Raw genomic sequence first — 20,546 nt, forward strand, 5'->3', positions numbered from 1 at the left:
AAATTTTCAAGTTTTAGTTCAAATAATGTTTTGAATGCAGTCAATTATTTTAAAAATGAAGTATCAATCTTTATTTTTAAAATCTAGCGTTAATGCCTGTCATCATATTCTTTTTTTTTTTTTTTTTTTTTTGAGTTTTTCATGTAACACATCTGAAAAAAAAATTCAAGATACTATTTTGGAAAACTCCAATTTGGATTTGCTTTAGATGTTGAATAGGCTAAAAGTACTTGATAAAAGAAGCAATTGGTATTCACAACAAGTTTATCATCATCAAAAAAGAAAAGAAAAAGTCTACAGTGTATGCTTCTCCAATACTCTTTCATTTAGGAAATGTTTTGAAGAATCCTTCAAACTCCTGCATTTTGATGCTAATTCTTTCAAAATTCCTCCTTTTTTACAGCATAATATTCCTCTCTAGCCATGGATGTATATTTGTGTGTGTATGTTTGTCTGTTCCTTATACAAATCCAGTTTACTTTGGATTTTTTCCAAATTTGGCGTAGAGATCCTTTGATGCTCAGAAATTTATGAAGTGTAGTTTTCGTTTCGCTTGGGGGGTGGAAGGGGGGGGAGCCCTATGTGGGTGTCAAAAAACAATTTTTACATAAATTTCCTAATATGTAGGTTAAAAAATACTTGCACACTTAACATTACATATCCATCGAAAACCAGAATCTGTTTGAAATTTCTAAGTTGAATAAAAAATCAATTTTAAGCTTTTTAGTCCCATATTGGAAGGTTTTCATCAACTCAATTCTGTATTTAGTGTGTCATCTCAACTCCCTGTCTATGCATACATCATTTCTGCTTTTTGTCTGACTGTTCAAGGCTTCTCAAGCCAAATCTTAAAGTAACATTTTTTCCTCTTCAGAAGTATCCGGGCTTTTATCATGTTTTGTGTTTGAAACGTTCTATAGCTTAGCCTTATTTGTAAGATATTAATTATTCCTAAGCAATCTGATTTATTTTATTTATTTACTTTTTTTTTTTTTTTCGCAGGCGAATATTATTCGTTTATTAGAAGATTGCTTACTTGCATAAATTATTTAATCAAGTTACATAAATATGTGTTATGGTAATGTAGTCGCTTAATGAGATTGGAAAATAATAAATGGATTTGGGACTTCAATTTAATGAAACTATAAAATTTCATTAATGAACTTTTTAAAATGGAACTTCAATGTAATTTAATGGCTTTTTCAAATTCACTTTCGCTTATTGGGCACTTTGTTCAATTAATCAGGAGTCTCAGCAAACTTTTTGCAGAAAGGTTTTCAATAGTTGTTGCTCTTGGCAGCTTTCCAAATTTGGCGTAGAGATCCTTTGATGCTCAGAAATTTATGAAGTGTAGTTTTCGTTTCGCTTGGGGGGAGGAGCCCTATGTGGGTGTCAAAAAACAATTTTTACATAAATTTCCTAATATGTAGGTTAAAAAATACTTGCACACTTAACATTACATATCCATCGAAAACCGGAATCTGTTTGAAATTTCTGAGTTGAATAAAAAATCAATTTTAAGCTTTTTAGTCCCATATTGGAAGGTTTTCATCAACTCAATTCTGTATTTAGTGTGTCATCTCAACTCCCTGTCTATGCATACATCATTTCTGCTTTTTGTCTGACTGTTCAAGGCTTCTCAAGCCAAATCTTTTTGCACATTTTTAAACGTTCGCCAAATTTTACTAATTTTTGAAACATTTCTGATGAAAAAACTAGGGAAGGGGAGTATTATCCAAGGTATCCCGAAACGAGTGCCGCAAATTTGGTAAAATTTTAAATAATTGTTTACAAAAATAACTTGAGCAAGTATAAGGTGATTACGGGCCGTGCACGCAACTTTTTTCAACAGTTTGTACTTCAACAGCCATATAGAGGGGTTTAGATGCTATGTGCAAAAATAATAATAATAATGATATAATCAAATAATAATAAACAGATGAATCTTTTTAATCACATTAAGTACCAAATACTAACAATTTTTTTTGCATTGATATGTGGCATAAATAAGCACCCGGGAAACACCAGGTAGTAAGCTAATTGTTTAGTTTCCATTTTCTCGCTTTTTCAATGAAACAAATTTTCTCTCTCGAGTTACCAAAGAAGTGGTTTATCACCAAAGTTTTTACACTGAATTTCAAGAAGCATATCTACATTGTTTTATCAAAACCACCTGCATTTCATTTGGGCGAAAATAGTGTTTTCAGAACTTGGCTAAAATCTAGAACATTCAGTTCTGGCTTTCTTTGTTTTCAGGGAGACACTGGCATTCAAGTGAATAGCCCAAGCTGGAATCTTGGGCTATTAACTCAACAACTGGCACTTAAAATGGTCTTGAAAAATATATCAATTTTTACTCATGTTTTAATTTCCCCTTTCGGCCATTTATTTTTGAATCTATGAAAACGTGTCAATCAATCTAAACTGCTGAATTGTCAAGTAGAGTGAATGGAAGTGAAATTCCCCCCCCCCCTTCCCAAAAAAAGGAAGGGGGTTAGTCCTTACAAGTCCTTGATTTTGTTTTAAAGAAGCGTGTACAAACACAGTTGTAGGCATAATTTAAGTGGGTGCAAAAACAAAAAGTAAAATCATTTGTAACCATACTTTTTTTTTTGAAAAATAAGAACAGAGTTTATTTATAACTTAATTTCGGTTATGAATGATTTTATTTATTTTTGTGGAACTTCAAAAATTATGTCTAAAAGTAGTATTGCTGCTGTTCAGAGAAGAAAATTATTTTTTACTTTTTGCAGCAATTTCAAGCTACTGTTTTAAAGGTTTCTTTTTTTTTTTTTTTTTTGGTTCAAAAAATTTTTTTTTGTTTTTCTTTCTTTTTAGTGTAAATGTATTTCAGAAATGTATGGTGTTACCATCACAAAACTTCATCTTATTTTTTCATTTAAATCCTCCTTATTAAAAAGCTATCAACACATCTAAGCAATTGGCACTAAAAACTAATCTTTGTCTCTGGGATTTATTTGTGGGCTAATTTGATTAGAAATTTTGCTGTCCTAGGCGATATTGACGAGCGCCCCCCCCCCCATTGAATAATAATATAAAATAATATATTAATAAAATAAAAAGAATAGTTAAGGGCTTAAAATTAAAGTGGGTTTTGCATATTCAAGCACTGTTAACACACTTTAAATTATCTTTTTTAGAATTAAAGTAATGCATCTTATGGCACGGAAACAGATATTAATATTTTCATAAGATTTTTAAATCAATGCAATTTGCCTCCTAAAAATTATCGTTAATTTCCAGTTAAATTCCAAACTATGTTTTGCATATCCAAGCATTGGTACACATTCTGAATTATTTTTAGAGTGAATTTTACAGCGCTTAACCCCTTCAGTCGGAATTATGAAATATTGGACCAAAAATGTTGATATTTAGTACACAGTGTACTATGGTAAAGGGTATCTAACAGACAAAATTTTGAGGTTGTAGGAGAAAAATTAAAAGAGTTATGACACGTCCAATATTCCGGACTTATATTTTTGAAATTAATATTTCATATACAAAAACGATAAAATACCGAACAAACTTCATTATAAAATGTTCTACAAACAATTATAAAGCATAATATAAGCATTTGAAATAATTAATTAAAAGTTATATATTTTTTAAAAAATCAGGAAAAAAACCTCGCTTTTCAGATGAAAATCCATGGTTGGAAAAATGAGCCACTCTCTATCTCTCAATCCTTATATGTCAGTGTTGTCAATCCCAAAACGAAAAATTATTTCACAGATTATAATAAGTAGAATGTAAAGAGTCAACTGCAAAAAAAATAAATAAAAATCAACTAATTAAATCAATTATTAAATGATTAGCAGCTGTTTAAAGTGTAAGTCTGGTATACCTGACACCAGGTCTGAAGGGGTTGCTTGCCGCCCTAGGCAGCTGCCTACCCCAGGAGCCGGGCCTGACCCTGATTAGTTTACGTGGAAGAGGTAGAAATTCTTACTTTCGCGTTTTATTCACAACTTTTACTCTTCTTCTGTGGCAACAGCTTTTGGAAACTCGATAAGGGTAGATCAAGTCTAGTGGAATCTCTATTTGGAATCGCTTATTAATTTCTTGGATAAGATGAAATCTGGTGAACGCGAAACAATTTTCATGGTCCTGTTACTTTCAGGTTAACGAGGTTTGACAGTACTCAAATATTTTATGTGTTTCAGAACATGAAATACATACAAAGTAGTCTATTGACTCAACTTTATTATTAAAATAGATTGATTTCTATAACAAGTTAAATATCAGTTTTGACAAAATACAGTATACTCTATACTGTTTAATTTTTTTTTTTTTTTTGTTAAAGAACAGTTTGTAGAATTAATTTCTAGCAAAAATTCATAATATTCTATAAATGCATAACAAGAGTAGAATATACAGGTAACATTGCTATTTGATTTAGTCATCATTCCCAATTAATGTATCGGAAATCAGTAGGAATTGAATAAATATTATGTACAAATAAAACAAATTGTCAAGTAACTTCCTTTTTGAAATCTGAACCTTCAGGAGATTCGCTTTGCCCATTCTCATCATCTTCAGTTGCATGGCATTCATTGTTTTTAAGTTCATTTTGAATGTTTTGTTCAGGTGAAGGAGAACTCTTTTTTGAATCAGGAGAACATGTTTTCAATGTCTGACAAGAGTGGTACGCTTCATCATTCAAAATACAAAGGTTGGATAAAATCTGAAGAGAAAAGAGTACAAAAAAAAAATTGAATTAGTTTATTTGTCAATGACTAGTTGTTTTCAAATGTTTTAAATATCCAAATATCTGTTCCAAACCACTTCGGTGCAACCCAACTTTGGATTGTGAAATATTCAAAATAAGTGGTTGCAAGTCACAACTCATGTATATGAATAGCAATTATGTTTTTGTGTTACTTTTTAATGCCAGTGCATCATAGCAGCGGTATAGGTTTCCAACTCACAAAGCAAATTTGATTTTTTTTTTTCAAACAAATGATCAAATTTGTCAACTTAATTGACTTAAACAATGTTTAAATCAATTAATTTGATATAGGTTCCCAAAGTGGGTGTTGTAACCAGATGTGCACAGAATCTACAGAGTGCTTGTAAAAGTCACTTGCCACCCTCTTAATTTCGGAACAGTTGCTGCTATCTTTATAAAAGTGGTTACTAGGTATTATAGTATATGCGCCACCCAATCGAATCACGAACACCAAATGCCATTCTATTTTTCACCTCCATGTCAATGAGGTGTTTATCCGTACTAAATCGATTATGCTGTACAACTTTGTAATACACTCCCCCTATCTCGTTGCGTTTTCGAGATACGAAAGCTAACTCCGCAGATTTCCCCCAGGTGGTGCTGTGAACGGTTTCATTCGGTAGCGCATACCCGATTTACTTATCGAAGACACCACTTTTATAAAGATAGCAGCAGCCGTCCCAAAATTAAGAAGGTGACAAGGGACTTCAGTGGGCACACTGTATATACACTACATGCATATGGTTTGTCCCAACAGTAATAAGACTGATTTTTTGCCACGAGACTATATTGCCCGCACCTACGCTACCAGTTGAAAGTGGTAGGGGGGGACTCTAAGCTTTCCAGAGACACCAGGTTCAGTTGTCTACGAGCTCTCTGAGTGGTGGGAGGTCTATTTTAGTGAACCTCCGTGCAGAGCCGTTGTCATGGAGAGAACTTAAGAGCAATGCTATGTGATTAAAATTTTGCATCTAACTCCCAAAGGTGGGAATAAAAACGTTTATTTATTTCACTCAGGCCTTCAAGGATGATTGCTTGTCATACTAGCAGGCCAAAAAAGTGGTACAAGTAGTTCAAAGGCGGCCGAGAGGAAGTCGACGATGAGGCTCCTTTTGGGCATCCATCATCATCGAGGACGGACGATAATGTCGCTCGTGTACAAGATTTGCTGAACAAAGACCGACGAATGAGTATTCGTTTGATGTCAAAACAATTAAATTGGCTGAAAACAGATGTTCAACACATTGTTATAGAAGACTTGGCCATGTATAAGATTTTCGCGAAACTTGTGCCAAAAGTCTTGTTTGACCACCTTTGTTGTCAACTCCTATCTGACCCAGATTGGTGTTATAACGGTGCCACAGACCCTATACCCCAGCCAAATTTCTTCTTGCTCCCAAAGGTGAAAAGGGAGCTGAAAGGAAAGCATCTGAAGACCCTGAACAACATTCAATAGACCACGACGAGGTGCCTAAACAGCATTTCCAAAAGCGAGTTCTAGAGGACCATCGATGCATGGAAAACACATGAGCAAAGGTGTATAGACTCAGGAGGAGACTATTTTGAAGAGTATTAAGTTTTATTAATAAAACTATTGATAAAAAGTTAATTTTATTGATCAAGCTATAAATATTTTGTTCAATATAACTATTTCTTTGAAAAAAGTCTTATTACTTTTGGGACTAACCGTATATATTGTAACATAGAAAGGCCGTGAGAAAATTCTAATTCTTCAAAGGTTGCTGCAAATCGAAAAAGTTCGGAAACTCTTGCAATAGACAATTTGGTGAATAAGAATTCAAAGCAGAAGTAACATTAGTATGTACTGGTTTAAAATTATTATCCTGCATTTGCCTCACTTAAGTTCCAATGCTTATGGGTCACTATATATTTGGGGGTGGGGGGGGGGACAGTGTTATTAATACCAGTACACACAAAAAATTGCAGAATGATAAGATTGCAGAATCTAGAATATACTCTAGCATTTGAAATATAAAGGTATGTATTGTCTTAGTATTGCTGAACTGTAATATATATTTATTCTATTTAGTACATAAGTATTATCATGTATCAATTCTTACTTTATGTATTTTGTAATTGAGTACTGCTGCAATTTTAATTAAATCAAGTAAAGGTATTTACGCAATTACACCACACTATTTCTGTTTAATTATTTCATGTTTTTGCCTTGTTTAAAAACTATTCTTGAAATGCATAGCTGGGGACTTTTCCTGTATTGGGACAACAACACATTACTCCTCCAGGTTATGTGTAAGATTACTTTTGCATTCATTTCTAAGCAAATGAATAAGGCTACAAAAAATTAAAAGGCAAAATTTTATCAATATTAAAACAAACGAAAGCGAATATTCACAAAAATCATTATTTTAAACCTTTTATACAAGGGTACAAGAATAACATTTCCTATTTTAAACATTTTATTTTCTTTCTAAAATGCCTCTTTTGAAAGTAGGGATCAATTTACACTTTTAAGATTTTCTTCCATTTTTTTCAGGAGGGGGAAAACTGATATATGAGTATATATATATATTTTCAATCATCATTCTTTAAAGACAACCATAGTTTCATAAATTAAGTATTGAAAGCGAGATGTGGAGCTATATTAGGATTGGTAATCTTTTGCTATCAATATTCAATTGCTATGAAATTTTACAATGATTGACTCCTTTCTGGAGTTGTCTTAGAACTTGAGGTAAGATCTACCATTGAACTAAGGATTTTCTTGCAAAATAAGCATACATAACAAGGAAACTGCCAAAAGCTGAATTGCACTTGCACAACCTAAGATGAAATGCAAACTGAACCCACAGTAAGTTCTTAAGAAAACAGAAAAGGCAAGCCAAACCTAAGGTTTGAAGGTGTGCCATGGTAATCACATGATTTTGCAATTCTTACTTGGGCAAAGGCAACAGGAAGTTTTCAAGAGATAAGAGGCTGGGAGTAAACTTGAACAGTCTAAGTTACAAGCGTATACTGACTACTCATTTACGACACGGATACTACAGCTTCATCTTCATCAGACTGGAATAGTAGCAGAGTCTGCATACCATGGAGCCTCACTGGTGTGCTAAATTAATTTTATCTACCAGTGTGAAGGTAATCTTAGCTTCAATGAGAGGACATTTGCATCCAACTTGTTCATGGCTATTCCATGCTGATGATTTCTAATAAGACTGAAACAATAATACCTGAATGTGGTAAATGAGCTGTTGCTATTGGGTCCTGATTAACGTACGATCCAGTAAGACATCTAGGCACCAGAAAAATGTAAATTCATCTCCCCCCCCCCCCAAGCAATCTCTTTTTATGACACTGAATTATTTCAATAGTTATATATTATGTGGTTTAAAATATTCAAATTTTTATATAAATTATTTTAAAACCTTTAAAAAAAATGATCTGAATGATCTGAAGAATATATTTCAAAGAACTGGCCCCACAGTTATCTTGGTTGCTGATTCTGCTAATGCAAATAATTCAAAATCTTAAATTAACTACTCAGGAGACCTAAAAGGAATTCTTAATTACTAAAAGTTTAAATTTTAAAGTTTTTTTTTGTAAACTAACAATATAATTGCTCTTGTTATCAATAACCTTTTGCCATGTAGTGCACAAATTTTCAATACTAGATAGATAGAAATTAATTGGTTCTTTGGTCACACATAAATTGGAGTAAAGGAAAATCAGATAGTACAATGTCAGGTGAGCATGGTGGGTGAAGCAGCCCACCACAACTCATTAGTTTTATATGGGCTTGCATTGAATTGTGTGAATAATTTGCTTTTTCATGTTTCAGAATCACTCCTTTTCTTCTGATAATAGTGGAAATATTCTCGCTATGAATTACACCATTCCCTTTTCTTCTCAAAGCTAAAACTTTCTATGCAACAAAACTTGAAAATTTGCATACAAAATGGTAAAAGGTTGTTGATATCAAGTAATCATATCTTTCATTAAAACTTTTAAAAATTTGTTTGAAAAACATTACTTGTTTGAAACATAACTTTATCTTAAAGGAAAAGGGCATAAGCTTTTGTTTATTTATTTATTTTTTTTTTTTTTTTGGCAATATGTTACTGATACACACGATCTAATTAAAAAAAACGGGGGATTTTAAGTGAATATTTCAACTCTGAATATAATGCATTGTGAGAAAATCCATATGAATAAACTTATTACTTACAGGTTCAATATCATTTATTTCATAATCTTCCATAACAGCTTCCATCTCTAATTGTTTCATGAGTTCAACAAGTTTGTTAGCTTTTCTGTTTTCATTTTGTTCAATTATTGCACAAAGGTGTTCGGTTAGCTGTTGTTTTCTTTGCATCTTTTCGAAAAGGGATAACTTTGCCTCAACAAATTCCTTTTCTGCTTTTAGGTACCTTTTCCTGCAGAAAAAAACGCTTAAAATAAGAGACATGTAAAATGCTAACAGATCTCTAAGATACATTCAAATTTCTGAACATACAATTGCCAAAATTTTTAAATAATTAAATTAAGTAAAAATAAAATTTGATTGAGATGTATTATGTTTTATGAGAAAGAAAAAAAGATATATGGGGCGAGATAAAAAATATTTTTTAATTTCACCTCGAGATGGTTTCTGTACGAGTGTAAAATGCACTCTCTCATATTTTCTGCTAAATGTAATTATTAGTTCATTCATTATTTAAAATGAACAATTTAAAAATTCCAAATTCCAGCATAAATAAGAGACAAATTTTCAAGAAATTCTCTTTGAGCCACAAAAAATGGCAACAATGTAAGGATGATTCTGTTTTATTAATTCAGATTTTCTGATAATGTCTGTGCTTTTTTTTTTTGTTATCAGTTATGAAGTTCATAATATGAAATCATGAAGTTCAAGTATTTGTATACACACAGAGAGAACAAGTTTTCTTTTACTTCTACAATCAATCCTCTGTCATTGCAGTTAATCCGTTCCAGACTCTGCTCTGATAGTTGAATTCCCGAGAACTAGGATTCTTGATTTTTAAGTTCAGTGTTTCAGTAGTTAAAATGTTGGAAAGTAACGCTAATCAGAGATGAGGAAAAATTCACTTATGTGCACAAAGGTTCAAGGTCAGCTCATGCAAGCTTGCTTTATTCATATCCATCGCAGAAAACAAATAGGTCAGATACTTTTATAATAGAACCTGTCCATACATGTGTATTCATCAATAACACAGGCCTACTTTTTTTTCTTCATGAAAAAGTTTCAATTTCAATAGGTGCCCTATAGTAAATGGGGTGTGCTGATCACGAATCTGAGCTTAATTTTTTTTCCACCACCTCAGGTTTTCAAGAAAAGTGTGTTTGAAAATTTTCATAGAAACTAACAAAAATACTAAGAAAATATTTATTAAAACTATATTTAATTGAAAATTCCTACAAAATTGAGTTATTCATTAAAAAAACAATGCAGTTTTATCAATGTTGGACAATCGTTAGGGTTTTTTTTAAAAAATGAAATCAATTTTTCGCTTTTTTTCATTGTTTTGTCGTTTTGAACTTTCATCTGATGATTGCTGTTGGATGGTTGGAAAAGGTGGAAGAATGAGAATTCTTGGTCTATGAGGTACAGGTCATGTAGCAGATGGTTAATCAGGATACTGAATTGTATTTTTCGAATTGAAACTCTTGACATAGCAGGAGAAAAAGTAACAGTCGTAACATGGTTTTTTGGTTTTCTCTACGAGTATATCATAGAAATGCCAAAAGGTAAAGAGCTACATGTACGCTAAGCACACTTTGTGCTCTGAAAAAACAATGCTACATATTATATTATACACCAGTTATATGCATATACATTGCAATAAAATAATTATTTACAAAAAAACAGCTGGGGAAATTAAATGTTTCTAAGTTTGCCTTTTTCTACGCTACGGCTAATGTTAAATCAAGGGGTCGCTGAGCAGCCTTTTAAAAATTGAGTAAGAAGCTAAAACTTTTACAGCACAATACTATTAGTAAGTCTAAAAAAAAAACTGGGGGTGTCTTGGACTCTAGCTGGAAAAAAAGTTTTTTGAAGTACATATTTTTGATTATTTCAGCTTGAGTAAATTAAATTTGGTAACCATTGTTTGTAAAGTTTGAAAATAAGGTTAAGTTTTATCAAAATTTGAGATATTAATGTTGCAAAATGAAGGTGGACATCGATAACCTGGGATTTTTCTCAAAACCACCTGGAAATGTCAAGGTATTTCATTCTTGAACTTCCAGTGGCAACCTTGCGAGATTTCTATTATAAAATATAGACTTGGAAAATATTACATAAGAATGAATTTGACCCCCTTCCCAAAGTAAGAGTATGTAGAAATTTTTCCACCCCCCCCCCCCCCCCCTCTCCTTAGGATCTAGAAAACAAGCGTTTTGCAAAGCTGTCAATAAGCGTACAAACAAAACTACATACTCAGCTTCAGTGAACTCCAAGCTAGCTTTTTCAATGTAATCTCGTAAAATCGATACATCAGCACTGAGAATGGAATCCAATCGATCCAATTCATAAGTTATCTTGTTCAATTTTGCAGCCTCCGCTAGAGTGCGTTTTTTCCTAAAATGAAGAACATTATTTTGAAAGAGGGAAAGAATCTAAGCAACGGCATTCAATTTGTATAAATTTCATTAAATGCACTCATTTTCAAATTAATGAATGAGCTTAATCTGCTTTCATTCAGTAGTACCACCTTATTATCATTACTTTTTTTTTTGTCCATAATTACAGTAACATGCCTGTAACATTTGAAAAAAAAAAACTGACAAGCAATTTTTTAATGAGTTTTGTTAGTTTTAACATTTTTAATTTACCCAAGATCAAGAACTAAAATTAAAATAACACCATGGTAGTCATATAGTACAGTAGCTCCTCGTTACATCGCACCTTGATATATCGCTCATTCTGATATATCGCTCTTTTCTTCTGTCTCCCAAAATATTTTTTAAAAAAACCTTGCTTTAAGCTTGAAACCATTCATGAAAACGTCTTTATCGTGTTTATTTTGTCAATGAATAAAACGAAGATGCTTCTATTCTTCCGAATTCGCTGGAAAAGCAGCGGCAACTTCTGCCATCCAAATGTACATACAGGCAGTATATTTTAGTTTAAGATATAGTTAAGAAACTACTCTTTTGTATTGCTACTAAGACCTTTACAATGAGTGAGACAGCAGGCAGGTGTCACATCGGTCCAAGTAGAAGAGAACATACACACTCTCTGACTACCTGTTAGCACAGAAAAGATCTGTGCTTGGTTGCACAGCACAAATCAGGATTTGCATCAAAGAAAGGAAGAATGCTCTGGATGGGCGAAAGAATTTTCAGGAAACAATCTGGTTACTTTTACTTTTCACATCCTATCTACTGCAAATCAAAAGGATTAGAAAGTCTATTGGGAATAAGAGAGTATTGGAATGCTCTTATCACACTGTAGCTAAAAAAAGATTATCTTTATTTGCCATTTCATATTGACGCTGAAAATTTACTTCAATTTAAATCTTGTATAAGTTTTAATACGTGTGATAGTACATTCGTGAACTACATCGAAACCATTTGAAAATCATGTCAAAAAGAAAAAAAATGCTAATTTAGTTGTATATTTGAATGGATAACTTTTAAATGACCTCGGTTATGGGTTGTTCTTCAAAAAGTAACTTTTCTGTCACGCGCCTTTTACAGTAAAAACTTTAAGGAATAATTCATTTGATAATGATTTTTAATTTCATCAAAAATATATTTATTTAAACCTGCCAACAATTTTTAAATAATTTTTATTTTAGTATATTTTTTGGTTCACAACATGTAAATTCTCACCTCCGTGGCATGTCACACACATTGTGTGACTGTTTATGTTGCTTAATACCTTTTTTAATTAAAAGTATATACTTATTTATTGATTATTCCTTTCACAAGTGTCTCAAATACTAATTGTTTAAGTATATTTATTTTTTTGATATTGTGTTTTAGTAGGACAAGGACTCATGTCACACAATAAATGCTCACCTAGGTTACCTAAGCACAAAATGCCATTCCTCATTAACACATGTCAGTAATGACATCAAATTTTATTTTCTACAATACAAGGGAGTCCCCTTGTTAATTTTCAGTCATAGTTGAAGTTGTGAGATTTTTGTCGAAAAACAAGAAGATGCATTTTGCTTTAAAAACTTAGTGTGGTTATTTTGACTTCTCACCTCCGTGCACTTGAATTTCAGGGATGTAAGTTGATGTAAAAAAAGAAGTGATCATGTTTCATATGCTTAACATGTGCAGATTGTAGCAACGAAGAAAAAAAAACCCCTGAAAAATGTATTAGGCCTATATTAATGGAAAATTCCTCACCTTTGTGACAGATCTTATCATTGTCATTATTTCTGAGGTGAAAATAAATGATGGAGGGTAAATACATCAATAATAGGAATTCTACCAAAATTATAAATTGCCAATATATCCTCACATTTACTAAATACTATTTTTTAACATACATTTGAAACTACTAATTAAGCTGTACTTAACTTTAATTAAAAGTGCTGTATATTATATTCCCACTAATTATTAAAATAGCTGACTGTTTGCACAATTAACAAAATTACTACTTTGACATTAAATTGGCCTCAATTTTTAAATATTAAAAGTATTTTTCTTTTTTTTTTATTTCCGTGAAAAAAGCATATTTTTTTATTTATGAGTAAAATAATTGGAACTTAGCTGGGCCATTGTTTATGGTTACTTCTATTGGTTAACACTTTCATGTAAGAATAGAAAAAAAAAAAGAAAACAAAGTTATTAAAACTTAAAAGTTCCGTTTTCTGGAGAATGTCCCTTATATCGCTTTTTCTTTGTCTCCCGGAAAGTGCGATATAACGAGGGTTTACTGTATTTGTTTCTGAAGCATTTGTTTTCTTTGATAAATCAATTACAGAAGGGATTTAGTTATAATTTGAGAACAAAAATTCTGAGTTTATGTCAATAAAATACACTTTTAAAAACATTTCTCAATGTCTGTTACTTTTCTGTATTTTAAGATGCCTATCTTAAAAGGCTAATAACAGCGATTTTTTGCATATATGTGGTTAATACATGTTTATTACAATTATAGAACACCTGCAATGCAATAGTCTTACGATCATCCCGATTTTTTCACTTTAGCTGCATTGTTCTCTATGTTAAAATTCACACCTGTGATTTTCTATTCAGTTGTCTCTGATAGGAACTTAGCAATAAATTGCTAACGCCTCAATCTGAAAATTTGTTTTAAAATTTCCTAAATTAAAAGATCTTCTGACTTTCACACTGAGAATACTCCCAGATTCAGAAAGTGCAACTTCATAATGAATTTAGCTGGTAAAACATGAACTGTCAAATTTGTGAACTTAGAACATTTGGAAGATGTGTGATTCTCCAAATATACTATGCAGTATTCAGTAAGTACCCTATAGCCCGGGCTAAGGCAGAAATACATGAAATACACCGCCAGCTCAGTCAATTCCAGCCGAGGACTGCAGTTTCGTGCTTATTAGCACTCATCAGCCCGGCATAGGATTAACCGAGCTGGAGGTGGAAAACCTCTTAAGGAAGCCAAGAGTGCCAAACAAACTGGTAGCTAATATAGAATTAGCACTGACCAGACGAGTGACCGAAACAATGGTTCGGTTCAACTCGAGCTTCCTTAAGAGGTTTTCCACCTCCAGCTCGGTTAATCCTATGCTGATGAGTGCTAATAAGCACGAAACTGCAGTCCTCGGCTGGAACTGACTGAGCTGGCGGTGTATTTCATACGATGCAGTAGTTGATGAAGAGCAAATATTTTTCTCCATATATATTTAAAAATAATAATAATAACATCAAAGACATTGTCCTTTCCTGTCCCACCTCGAGGAGTCCCCCTGCACCAACGGCTTTGACATTTGCTACAAAATTAATTCAAAACCAGGCGTTTACACCGCGGAATAGTTCCCCCCCTCCCCCGATAAATTTTATGATTTTTTAGTTTTTTTGTAATAAATTTTTTTTAGCTATAATTGCACATAAATTGTCTGTTAAGGTGATGAAAGATTACCCACACCCCTTAAATTATGTCAGGAGTTCCCAACCTTTCAGGCTCTGTGCCTTCCTTTCCACACTGATGTGAGGTTACTGATGTTGTTTTAAAACTTGATAACTTCTTTGCGGAAATTGATTTTGAAAAATTAATGTCAAGATTTAATAAAGATCAATATACAGTACAGTCTCAAAATCCGGGTAATTGGGGCTCATGCTACCTCAAATTATCCAGAAAATTCGTAGCAATTGAAACTTCAAGCTTTTTGGACGACATAAGGCGTGTCCTTTTAAATTCTTTGTCCAAGGAAAAGGAAGTTTATTCACATAAAATTTATCACTCAAATTTCAAAAGATATTTCCATTTTTATTACCCCAAAAGAAATTTGACTATTTTTTTATCAATCTTTGTACAAGTTTATGTGTGAAAACTTGTAAGCAACAAAAAAAAAAAAAACATATTTTATCTATCCCCAAACTCATTTCAGCTAGCTTTGGTTGGCATGTCAGAATGTATATGTGCATGCTTATGTATGTCTCTTGCATGACACAAAATTGATTAGCCGTTGAAGGTTAAAATTTCACTTATACAACTTGAACGCATCAAGTTGTGCTTCTCCCATTTTGTATCCAATCAGTTGTTCCAAAAGTTCCTGTTTACTTGTTCTTAGTGGCTAAACAGTGTTAAATTCAAGTCATTTTTAATATCAAATTATCTCTCCAAAACATTTCTTAATACATCTTCAGTAGTCAATAAATATTTCGCACCACGAATCAAGTGTTGTTGACACTGATTTCTTGATTACATTATTTGATTATTTATTTTATGTTTTTAAGGAAGTTTTACAATAGCTAAAGATTTCGATTTTCAGATTTTAACAATTATTTAAAGATATAAATGTCAATAAAGCACCTCGAATTATCCGAAACCTCTGACTTTTGAGACTCGGAGTTTCGAGAAACTTCTGTAATATAAAAGTTTGACAAGGGATGAAATAAAAGCAAAAGTTGAATTTAAATCTTCATGAAAATGTGTAGTAAAAATCGATAACTATATAACAGTACTTAAAGCTTTGAACTGTAAATTGATGATTAATAATCTAAGTGAGAGAGAACATACTTATCTGTTATTGCTTTACTAATGAGTGCTCTTCTCCTAGCATTCTCTGCTTCAATTCGCTTTTGTTTCAATTCAAAGAGTTCCAATGAAGGCAAATGCATCTCATTTTCTGGATCTGTAATGCTAAAAAATTATAAAATATGGTGAACATGCGTTTTCGAAGATAATTGAATTTTTTCAATGTTAAATAAATTTAATGAAACAAATTTCAACTACAGTTGACTCTTGCTAACTCAAAATTGGAGGGAAGAGATAAGAAATTCCAGTCATTAAAACTTCAAGTTATCAAAAATCTTACAAAAAAAAAAACATACCATTTAATATAAGAATTATGTACCTTATTAAAAATATCAATTACAAAATAAGAATGACTGTCAAGAAGAGTTTGACGGGTATTCTTGTTTTTTTCCACGTCAATTACATTTTCCAGATGGGAAATAGCATTGAATGTCTTTGTTTCTATATTAGGTCTTGATTCAATGAACGCCTGCATGACATGCATTACACTCTCTGCTTCTTTAAAGATGATCTTTTTTGGATTGATAAGTTCTTCAATGTCCTCATCTTCTGTTCTCTCAATATGTTTCCACCAAGTGGAATGTTCTGGATCCGACACTGCGTTAAGCCTTTTTCAACTTCTGGATATTCCCCAATCTCCATTCTTTTCCGATTCCTTGATTATCATCAAAGTTTTCAAGTATAGTCTCTTCGTTTTTGAGAATGGTCGACATTGTGCTGTTCGGAATACCAAACTCCTTCACAATATCAATCTTTTTCTTTCCCTCTTTTTCAACTGCATCAATCACCTTTTTCTTCTGTGCAATAGAAAGTGTTGTGCATTTTCGTTTTGTAGCCATAATTTGATGAAAAATAAACCTTAGCTTCTTCGCAGCACTAATAAGCAAAGTCGCAAGGCGAAGACTAGAATGAGAAAGGGTTGTGTTCTGAGAACTGGTCACTCAGGTTCTCCAAAGCAGAATACTACTAAATTTGCTGAAAGAAATCTGCAGAATTTGTGTAAAATTCTATCATGACTTGGAAGGTATTTGTAGAAAATCTGCAGTTTCTACAAAAATTTCATATTCTAAATCTGAAAATATTCTGATTTTTCTAGCATTTTTGATTTGCCTTTTCCTTATTTTTCACAATCGAGCTTCCTCCACAGCAATTTCCTCTATAAACGTATGTTTTGGAAACATGCTAACATTGAAACATGTCCATTACCGAAAACTGCATGTCTTGTTTGAGATTTCAATCCTTTTGCATCCAGAAAATATTTTAATTATTTTGAAAGTTTTGAAGTGTTTTATTATATGCTACCCTAACCTCTACACCTTTTATTTATTACTAGCTTACTACCCGGCGTTGCCCGGGTGCTTTTTAATGCAACATATCTTTCGGATAATCAATTGAATGAATTCTATCTAAATGAGCGTAAAAAAATACATTCATAACGCTTTCTAGGCTCATATCTTCAAAACACTTTAAATAACACAGAAAATCAAGCATTTGAAGAAAAAGTAGCATTGACTTAAAGCAAAAAAGTATGGGGAATATTGTTTGGGCTATGTATTGTCCACTGGTACGTAGTATGAGGTTAAATCAGACAGGCGGTACGTAAATTGTCTTAATGCAAAGAAAAATGATTGTCTTTTGCACATCTTGTGGGACAACCTTTTACGTGACGCTTCGAAAGAAAAGCGTTGTGCCCCCATTGTAGGTTTTGTTTTCCCCAATACATCAAAAAATGCAACAGTACTTTTCACATACATTTTATTCGGAAATAAATCATTGAATGTTTCCTTAGAAAGAGTCGTGAGCTTACCAAAAAATAAAAGTCAATCCTTATTATTAGGCACAAATATATACAAAATAGTCTTCTTGGACATGGTTACAATATTTTCAGATTAATTTAAAATCATCCTCAATGTCCAAAAGCTAAACAAATAGTCCACCGTACAGAAAATACAGAATTCAGTCAGTGTTGTTAACAGACGATAACACTCCGTTTTATGGATTTTTTGTCGGTGTTTTTGAGAATGAAGGTATCAAGTCATTGGTTATTTTGTATGTTTTCAGGCAAGCACATTTCGCAAAAAAAGTTTGCTTAGTATAAAAAAAAACTTTACCAAATGTGTCTGCTCGCTCTTGCCACGTTGATTTAGTGCAATGCCATGGAGTATAATTGGATAAGTGTAACTTACCTAAAAAGACGCACATCAGCTACATTTTATTTTCTTATATTGTCGTCAAATTTCTATTTTCGTAGATAAAAATGATAGTTAGACAGTAATATTAATGTCTTGTACGATTTGAAATTTGTCAAGATTTAAGTTCTAGTTCAAATTTTGAAAACCTAATACTTGCCGTAAATATTATACATGATATCTCACACTGATGCAGGTAGAGAGAGCAGGTATTTAAGTTTTGTTGCTTTAGACAGAGTATTCCTTAGAAAGCATCAAAACTTTAATTTAGAGGGATACAATCGTCGTGAGAGGTGGGATTGGGTCCACTGACTACATTACAGTCATTATTTTAAGGTATGTAAAACATTAAAAATGGAAGTAGGTGGACGTGAAGTTATTGAACGAACTATTTAAAAACCGTCAATTAAACTGCGCTATAGAGAAAAAAGTAGGCGTGTGCATTTTGGTCACTATCCGTGTTAGATTTTGTTTTTTAATTATTTGTAGGCCGTGAATTTTTTTGAAAAATAAATGTCTTGTTTGTACTTACAACTGTATACAAACTTCCAATAATTTTCGATTGTTTACAATAGCAGTTATCGAACATAGCTTTTTAATTGGGATGTAGCTTTTTTCAACTTATTTCATGATGAAGAAAAAACTTCATATTGTGGAGTAATATTTCATCATGCCTTTAAATAGTAATCTCTGTGAGTCAAAAGTTGCCTCATACCCGCTAACAGATTTAAAATTATTGCTAGTCGGCGAAGATGCTTCATCAGGTGTATTATTACTCGATTAAGGTAATATAAAATTTCAAATGAAGAAATTTGTTTAGATGAAAAATGTAGCAATTTTTTGCAGTTTGAAACAGTTTAAATTTAAATTAACATTTATTCGCATTTTTTCCAAACTTAACTAACTCCAACCCTCCCAAACTGTATGAATTCCGCCGAATTATATTTCCGTGTGGTTTTGCGGATAAAAAAGGTGCACAACCTTTAATTTTAGCACACATTGGCAATCCTAGTATGGTAGTTTATGTGCATGTAAGAAACGTCATGACCTTCCCCTCTCCCCCTTGGAAAACAAATTCCAGATACGCTACTACGCACGAATATGATTATTTTGTAGTTTATTTGACAAATTAGTATTTTCTTACCCCTGTTCTTTGTGAGACTTCAGCGATTAAAATTAGTTGAACCAAATTATGTAAAGATCCGACGTAAATCATGGAATAGTATAAAGAATATATGCATATTGGTTTAAAGGACCATCCAACATCAAATTGTTGAAGCTTATACATGGATAATGAATGAATTATTGATACCGAATTAATTTTCGTATATTCTGGGCTGTTCATATGGAAAATACTGACCCATATTTTCGCTTTACCATTACTGCTATGGAAATACCAAAGCAAGTAGAACCGTCGGAAACCGCAATGATTCCTGCTTTGCAAGATGCTATTCAAAAAACGCGTAATAACAGCAGCATTTCTTTTCCGTTCGGCTTTCTTGCCAACATGTGTTATGCTTGTCGCTAATCGATTTTACGGCCACTGTTAAGTATACTTTTTGTGTTGATTGCATTTAAAATATCTCCTGGTGGTAATATGTTGTTGAGCATTTTCATTTGCTTTGAACCAAGGTTCACAAACTTAACGATTACAGTTAATCTTTGAAGAGACTTCATTTAGGGCATTTTTTACAGGCTTTTCATTCAGACCAAACTCATAACAATATGAAAATTTGTTATGTCGAAAACAGCCTTTTTATGATTAAAAATGTAAACTTTAATCTCTTAGGATCTTTTTTAAATTCCAAAAACCAGCCTATATGAAGTCTTGAGCAATAATTTACCTCTGTGCCGAATTTGGAAGAAATCCGACTAAAACTGTGGATTTGTATAAGGAACATGCACTTACACACCCACAAACATACATCCATCCATTTATATATATATAGATACATGTAAGGAAAGCCTTGACTACATCCCTTCCCTTTAAAGATAAATTCCGAATGCGCTATTATGCATTACTATGATTATTTTGCAATTTATTTGCTTTATTAGTACTTTTACCCCTTTTCTTTGACAGCCTGAAACGACTTCTATTAAACCGAATTAGGTTATCGGTTATAGTTGAACCGAATTATTTAAAGATTCTACGTAAATCAAGGAATAGTATAAAGAAAATTTACATATTGCAAATTGGTTTCATTAGGTCATAAGGATCATAGAACATTAAGTTAAATTTTTGTTGCAAGGATGAAATAAATGCAGTTTTGATAAAAGTAGTCTAATGCTGAAACAGTCGAAGATTGTATGTCAGAATTGAATGCAATATTATTACCTTACTCATGTTCGTATTTTCTCTGCTATTAACGGGAAAAACACTGATCAAAAATTACACGCAACCCTTACTGTT

General features: G+C 32.3%; 1 protein-coding gene across 1 annotated transcript in view; it reads right to left on the minus strand.

Annotated features, from left to right (window-relative positions):
* Nucleotides 1-4,218: 4,218 nt before the first annotated feature.
* LOC129224452 (RAB6-interacting golgin-like) overlaps nucleotides 4,219-20,546 on the minus strand; it is a 36,918-nt gene continuing 20,590 nt past the window's right edge. Inside the window, exons 3-6 of the mRNA XM_054858906.1 lie at nucleotides 15,930-16,052; nucleotides 11,187-11,327; nucleotides 8,955-9,162; nucleotides 4,219-4,705 (exon numbers count right to left, since the gene is read on the minus strand). Coding sequence (XP_054714881.1) covers nucleotides 4,493-4,705; nucleotides 8,955-9,162; nucleotides 11,187-11,327; nucleotides 15,930-16,052 — 685 coding nt within the window. The 3' untranslated portion in view covers nucleotides 4,219-4,492. The remainder of the gene's footprint in view (nucleotides 4,706-8,954; nucleotides 9,163-11,186; nucleotides 11,328-15,929; nucleotides 16,053-20,546) is intronic.

The sequence above is a fragment of the Uloborus diversus genome, chromosome 6 (assembly GCF_026930045.1).
Source record: "Uloborus diversus isolate 005 chromosome 6, Udiv.v.3.1, whole genome shotgun sequence".
Classification (NCBI taxonomy): Eukaryota; Metazoa; Arthropoda; class Arachnida; order Araneae; family Uloboridae; genus Uloborus; species Uloborus diversus.